Here is a 7,814-nt window from a genome sequence, read left to right as displayed (position 1 = left end):
AAACTCTCACTCAATCGTGTACTTCTCATTCCTAATGTGAAGACATCCTTCATGTAATATTCAGCCCATTTTTCTTTCAACCTGTATATACTACCCAACCAAGTTTGCTTGCTCACCTTTTGCCTCATGAGGTCAATTTTTTGTTCAAATTCTGTCATGTCTTCATACTCAAACATGTAGGCACTAAAATCTGGTAGAATACTTAAGCGTTCATTCTTCTCCAATTCCTTTTCTGTTTCTTCTTTTGTTTTTTCTTTCCCTTTTCCTTCTCTTCATCCTTATCTTCATGAAGATGTTTGATAGCATTTTGCATGATGTGGAAGGTGCATAATCCATGCCATGCTTCGAAGAACACTTCTGCAATTGCCTTTCCCATTGTTGCATCCTTATCTGTGTAGAAAGTTTTAGGTTGTTGTCCATTATGAGCTTTTAGAAAGGTCTCAAAAAGCCACTTGAATAATTCAAATGTCTCATCATACATAAGAGCAGCACCAAAAACTACAGTTCTCTAAAGTGATTGAATCCAACAAATGCACCAAAAGGTCTACTCTCCTTGTTTGTTTCAAAAGTAGTGTCAAAACTAACGACATCACCAAAATGTGCATAATCCATTATCATTTTAGCATCAACCCAGAATATGTTGGCTATTTGTTCTTCACGGTCCATTTGCAATGCATACTGGAACGATGGATTCTCAGCAATCTTGTCTCGAAAATACTTAAGCAAACTACCTGCTTGTCCATATGCCACCTCTCTTTGGCGCTTGGTCCGCAAATAATTCTTGTGATCACGAAGAGTGTAGCTAAGATTAAGTGGACCACCAACTTGGCGAGTAGCCAACTCATGGGCAGCTTTTGACCCAATTTTTGCATCATTTGTTGTTTCGATTTCAAAAGCTTGTAAATCTGAAATTTTCCCTTGTGACACCGTTAAGTGTAAGGTTTCTGGTAGGTGTAATGCATGATTATGTTCTAAAACAAGCTCAGACATTTTCAGATTTTCATTGTTTCGATCCATTTTCAGATTCATGTGGACTTGGCAATCGGTCCTAGTTTCGGCTCGAGGGCATTTTATTAGATGATCTCTTTTATCCGGCAATCGATGACCCTCATTTGCACAAACAAATTTGCATGATATAATCTTGCCATCAGATGGTCTTTTGTTTGTATACCTTTTCCTGACATCAAAGCCTTGTTGTCCACCATAGCTAAGCCAAAATGCCCAAGCTTCATTTGAACTTCCAAATTCCATGCCAACGTGAGGTACCAAACCAGGTGGCATGTCTCTAGCACAAAAACAATAACATGAGTACGGGACTTATGCAATTGCAGAGGAAAAAACTTTTACTAATTCCATATCTCATGCCAAACAGAGTAAGCAAAGAGTAGCTATAGTTGTACATGGGATTGAAATAACAAAATCCATTCCATGTCAAATAACAAATAATATAGAATACAGAGAGGTGTGTTACAATGTTACTCACTTGTTCAGATCATGATTCACTTTGTTAGCTTCTTTTCTAGTGGCCTCTTAATCCATCTCCATGGAACAGAATACAGGAGCAGAGCAACTCGTCCTCCAGCTTTTGAGAATCAGCCTCTCAGGCGATGCAATAATCTGGCGGCACCTCCGTCCTTGCAGTCCTCTCGCAGATCGCGCTCTGGCACCTCCATATCTCTCGCAGATCGCGCTCTTTTTTTCGGCCGAGCGGCCGTCTGCGCAGTCCGCCAATCCGCCCGCGCTTTTTTATTCGGCTCGCGCCTTTTTCCTCGTCGCTTGTGCTGCTGGACTGGGCCGCAACAGCCTTATGGGCCGACGTCTGTGCTGGTAGAACAGTTTGCTTCGTGCGGCTCGATCAGAAACGAAGGACTTCGGATGCAAGTACGTCTCATGACGTAGTTCTCTGTAAGTTAGAGGAGCTGGTTCCATCGTCCATGGCGTGCCCGCTACTGGATGTGCTGCTGCTGCTGCTGCTGCACGTACACTTGTCCACTGGCCACCCAATTAGGCAATCACGATCCCTCACGGGTGCACGGCGTTTTCCCGCTGTCTCTCTCTGTTCCGAATTCCACTACTAGCTCAGATGCAGGTCGGTGCGATGGCAAATTCGCGGCTGTCGGGTGAGGAATAGACAGGCCAGCCAGCCGGAGTTAAAGGTTAGCGTTAGGGTTACGACTGCCTGGATTCCTCATCCTGCTGGGCGAGGCCTTCGTGCTGTTGGTTTCCCGTTCAGCTGCCTGATGACCTGAGGGCTGAGTGCTGGCCCACTCGCGCCATACTTATCCTGTTATCCACTGGCTCTCCCTTCCATCCCATCAAATCAGACGTCAAACAGCAGACGCGGACGTCCGCGCCGCACACCACCAATCACCCACGACCACCGGGCAGAAATATCTCCGGCGAATGATCCGATTCGCCTAGGAGTACGCTGCAGTCAACAGTCAACAGTCAGCAGCAGCCAATCAGGAATCTTGGATGGAGCACTAGCTAGCTGTCCAGTCGAGCACAAGCTGCTGGAACAAGCAGTACTGCCAGTACGGGATATGTATAGCACGGGACATTGGCTGCCTCCCACGAGCGCTGCCAAAAACATCACTGATCCTGACCAACCCTCGCCCGGTCTGCAACCAGCTCACCGGGAACAGGAATCATCAATCAACCGTTACACGCGAAATTCACCCTCTCCATCAAAATCCACACGACCCGGAGCCCATAGTAATAAAGGGGAAAAAAGGAAATATAGGGCTTATTTGGTTGGTGCTGTAGTTTGTCACGCTCAATATTAGGTAAACTGTGGCAGCCACAAAAAGTATGATCAGCAAAATCAAAGCTATACTCGTGGCAAAGTTTGGCAAGAATATAAGGGTCTGTTTAGTTTGTGATTAAAATTAAAACTTGCCATGCCTAACCTTTGGTAAATTGTGGCTGCCAGAGAAAGTTTGGCAAGCAAAATTGAAGCCACACTTGTGGCAAAGTTTGACAAGAAAATGAGTCTATGATGTGTGGAACATGGTGTTAAAAAAGTGTGGCACGCGTAGTTGTGGCAGCAAACCAAACAACTGCTAGAAAAAACTGTGGCATGACTAGTGCCATGGCACGTTTTGGTCACGAACCAAATAAGCCCTAAGTCCATGACGTGTGGGACATGATGTTAAGAAAGTGTGACACGTTACAGTCGTGACAATAAAGAAAAAACTACCTAAAAAACTATAGCATGCTTTCTTTTGGTGTAGAAGTTGTGATCATCAACCAAACATGCTATCACAATAATAGTCATCACCAGTTTTATTTTATTTTATTTTATTTTAAAGTCCTTGGTTAAAGCTCCGTCTATTTTTTTACTTTACGACGGTAGCGCAAGCTACGTGGAAGCGCTCGCCAAAACACAAGCTTCACCGACTTCGATAAATCTTTTACAACTAAAAAGAATAAAAGTAAAACTATTTTTTGGTGCGACTTTTTTTTGGGGTCGCTCCTCTCTTCCGGTCGTGCGATACCCCGTGCGATAGAAAAAAAAAACTGCCATCACTGCGATCGCCGCCTGCTTTGAAGGAAACAAATCGACCATCTGAGGCCACATGCATGGAAGGAAAACAATAATCATGCATGCAGGTTATACATGGTGAGACTGGTGAACCTTCTGCAATTTCCTAAACGAATGTTCCCAACATTAGTATATAGGTCCATTCCCCTGCGTTTCTTCGTGCTCTCATTAGCATATAATATGAAAGTATTGTTGTGTTCATCACGACTTTCAGTTGACTACTCCCATTCGCATATACTTCCTCTGCCCCAAAATATAAGTCGTTATGGGATACGTACAGGTCAAACTTTCTCAACTTTGATTAGGTTTGTAAAAAATACGTGCAACATTTATATCTCCAAATAAGTTTATTATGAAAATATATTCAATGGTCTATGTAATAATACTAATTATGTATTATAAATATTAATATATTTTTATATATGATTAGTCGAAGTTAAAAAAAAGTTAACTTCTCGGGAAATGAGAATGAATTCTATTTTGGGACAGAGGGAGTATATGAAAGCAGTGTTGAAAATATTTTAACAATCAAGTTTATCTTTGTCTGATTGGTAAGCTTAGACATTATAATGCCATCAAAAATTTCGACTCTCATGGACTCATGGATCAGTGCAAAGCATCCCAATCCTACAGCATACACAAATGACAACTTTAAAGTTATGATATTTTCAAAGGATGGATAATAAAGACCATCTTAGACGTTCTAGCATTAGAGTATATACGTGCAGACACATAGGCATAGTGGTGCAAGTGAGCAGCCAGCAGGAGTCGAGAGTTAGGGAGTGTTTGGATCACAGGACTAAACTTTAGTCTCTAACACATTGAATTTTTAGATATCAATTAGAAGGACTAAACATGAGCTAATTATAAATCTAATTACATAAGTTGTGGCTAATTCGCTTGTCAGCGCAGCGTACAGAATGGTATGGAGATGTGGTGGAATTTATTCTTGGATTTGTTGGCGCACGAAAGAAATGGATATCGGAAATCTCTTCCTGCCGGTATAAAAATGATCTTAGCCGCATCACGGAAAGATCTACACAGTAGAGTTTGTGAGCCTGCGACGCCACGCTCTCTGTGACTATGGAAATTTCACGAACTTAGCTTTTTGGATTAAATGTCACTTTAACGTCGGTCATATACTTTTACAGTATTATTATCTTATCGTGCGATCTGTGTGTTTTTAGTACAAAAGTTTAGCTGTCCCGTAGCAACACACGGGCACGAATCTATTTACATATATACTCGAACCTGTGTGTATATGATTATATGGAGATACAGCGGAACTTATTCATGGATTTATTGGCGTATAAAATAAATGGATATCGTAGAATTCTTTCTGTCGAGATAAAATATTATCTTAGCCGTATCACAAAAAAGTCTATACAGTAGAGTTTGTGAGCCTGCGACGTCACGCTCTCCGTGACTGTGTTAATTTCATGAACTTTGCTTTTTGAATTAAATGTCACTTTGACGTCGGTATTTAATTTAACAGTATTATTATCTTATCGTGCGATCCGTATGTTTTTAGTATAAAAAATTTAGTTATCCCGTAACAACGCACGGGCACACTACCTAGTGCACTGAAAAGCTAGAACTAAAGCCACCAAATCTTTACCAAACATGACTTTAATGTAGTGGTATATTGGCCACGGTCGTAGTGACTCTAGAGGAAATAGAAAAAAAAAGTCGATTTTCATTTACCACGAAGATCATGAGGGATCACAAACCTATGTTTGGATACATGTTACTAATAATAACTATAGCAACTAAATATTAATATGTTTAGATCTAAAAGGATCATCAACGTATAGGTGCCTTAGCAACTAAAAAAAGATAGATAGCACTTGCAAGGTTCAAAGTTAGCATTAAAATTTTAACACAATCATAACCTGGTATTCCCTTTCTCCACGGAAAAAATGCAATCCTAGCACAATACCAAATTAAACCATCTTTAGCCTAACTAAATTTATACGACTACTTTATCAATATATGTGATATCAAAACAAATATCCTTGGATTCACCGTGGAATATCTTTTTGGTGTATATCTATTTGACGTCATAATATTGATACTCTCTCCGTCCTCAAGATAAGGGCAAATTCATAATATATTTTATTCTGTAAGAAGGATATAGAATGATAAGTTAGCTCTTCATAAATAGCTAATCTCACACACTTTTCTATAATTCATGTGTCTGTGCTCACACGTTTTTGTGTACTAGCATGTTAGGTTACTCTATTTTTATTTTTTAGAGTTCATATGAGCTAGCAAGTCGACTCTATTGTCAAGGATGTCCTATCTACACATCTTGTTTTTCAAGGAACAATCTTTGTTCAGTTTGACTAGATTTATAGAAAATATTACCTACACCCCCTAATATACTATTTATTATGAAAGTATATTCCAATATTAATCAAATGGTACTTATTATGTATGATAAATACTAGTAGTTTTTATATTTATTTGATTAAATTTAAAATAAGATTGACATGTCCGGAAAACAAAATATGTAGTTATTTTGGGATGGAGGAAATATTCATATAATCTCAATCAAACTTTAGATGCCTTTTTTTTTGCGAAGAAAACTTTAGATGGCTTGTGTGTCTCACCAAGGTATTTTATTCCATATACTACTACCCCCATTTCTAAAGGATGCAATTTTAATTCTGGTTCAAATTAAAGTATTTTAAATTTAACTAAGATTATAAAAATATTATCAACATTTATGACTTCAAATAAGTATACCGTAAAAATATTCCCTCAAAAAAATGTATACTGTAAAAATATATTTTATAGTAATCTTATAATACTTATTTAGTATGATAAGTATGTATTAGTATATTTTTATATACCTAATTTTGATTACACTTTAAATCGTTATTTAGAATTGCATCTTTCTAATGAAAGTATACAGTGTCGTACGGTCTCCTCGTGTTTGAAGCAAGCGGCAAGCCAGCGACAGACAGTCCACCGATTCCGCACCGGACGGCAGACACGCCCAGTCACAAAGTCAAACATGGTCTTCACCTGAGAAGCCGGCAGACTCCTTTCTTCCCACAGGCATCATCGGCTCCTTCCTGCCCAGTGCACCTATAATTCAAGCATGCCAAGATTGCTACGGCCTTTAGTTGCCAAACTTGATGTGCAAAGTTAGAAAAATACACTGTAGCGACACTGTAGTATTTCGTTTGTATTTGGTAATAATTGTCCAACCGTTGACTAATTAGACTCAAAATGTTCGTCTCACAAAGTATAACCAAACTGTGCAATTAGTTTTAAATTTCGTCTACTTTTAGTATTTCATACATGTACCGTAAGTTTGATGTGACGGAGAATCTTCTTTTTGCATAGTGGCAAAGTGAGAAGTTTGGGAGGAACTAAACTAGGGCTACAGTGGATTTACAGCGCCCATTCAGCCTGCCGTGGTTTCAGTTTTCTTTTGTTGCCATAAACCACAAAAACTCCACAAAACGATATAAACCCAAAGTGTTTCAGAACATACAGACCAACCCAAAGTTATTTTTTTAAATTTGATTAAATTTCAGCATCTGCAACAGAAAATAAATGCACGTATTTAAGGTGAATGTGCAACCCAATGTTTTTTTATGAACTTAGTAAAAAAGAAGTTTGACTTATAAAAGTAGACTGAGGCCACGTTTAGTTCCTTGCAAAGTTGGCACCGACTGAATTCTGGATACACTGTAGCACACTGTAGCGTTTTGTTTTTATTTAGTAATAATTGTCCAATCGTTGATTAATTAGGCTCAAAACATTCGTCCCGTAAAGTATAACTAAACTATGCAATTAGTTTTTGATTTCGTCAACATTTAGTACTCCATGCATGTATCGCAAGTTTGATGTGACGGAGAATCTTCTTTTTGCATAGTGCCAAAGTTGGAAATCGGTGGGAACTAAACAAGCCCTGACCTACGATTTGGAAGAGAAAGAGAGAGATTATAATCTGTAAAGAAAAAAACAACTAGTTTCTTCTATTTCTCCCTCCGTTTGAAATCAGCAAGCGTGATTTGTTTCTTAAGGACAATGCTTCAACTGAAAGTTATTTTTACTAGTTTTTTTTTTATTTATATGACGCAAAATCATAGCCATAGCAGAACATCAATGTGAACGTATAATACCAATTATGGAGGGAGTACTCAAAAAAAATCTAACAGAAACATAAACCTTGGTTTAGCAGACGATTGACATGTTAAAAAGGTGTCGGGAGTATTTTTACAATGCTCTTGAGATACATTTTGATAATAGAATT

At 38.8% G+C, this 7,814-nt stretch overlaps 1 protein-coding gene across 1 annotated transcript; it reads right to left on the bottom strand.

The window, feature by feature from the left end:
* Nucleotides 1-202: 202 nt before the first annotated feature.
* On the bottom strand, nt 203-1,029 carry LOC136533184 (protein FAR1-RELATED SEQUENCE 5-like). Its single transcript, XM_066525754.1, has 2 exons — nt 586-1,029; nt 203-508 (listed from the first exon to the last, which is right to left on the bottom strand). The coding sequence occupies exons 1-2, from the start codon at nt 1,027-1,029 to the stop codon at nt 203-205; spliced, it is 750 nt and encodes a 249-aa protein (XP_066381851.1).
* Nucleotides 1,030-7,814: the final 6,785 nt, after the last annotated feature.

Source organism: Miscanthus floridulus, unplaced genomic scaffold (genome assembly GCF_019320115.1).
Source record: "Miscanthus floridulus cultivar M001 unplaced genomic scaffold, ASM1932011v1 fs_79_3_4, whole genome shotgun sequence".
NCBI lineage: Eukaryota > Viridiplantae > Streptophyta > Magnoliopsida > Poales > Poaceae > Miscanthus > Miscanthus floridulus.
The sequence above is the reverse complement of the archived record's forward strand: the minus strand, read 5'-3'. Positions and strand labels throughout refer to the sequence as shown.

Bases quoted from the DNA above. Each gene is read 5' to 3' on its own strand.
- LOC136533184 (XM_066525754.1), bottom strand. From the start codon at position 1,029: ATGAATCTGAAAATGGATCGAAACAATGAAAATCTGAAAATGTCTGAG. The intron at 509-585 runs GTTAGTTTTGAC...CAATCACTTTAG, and splicing joins ATGCACATTTTGGTGATGTC to AGAACTGTAGTTTTTGGTGC.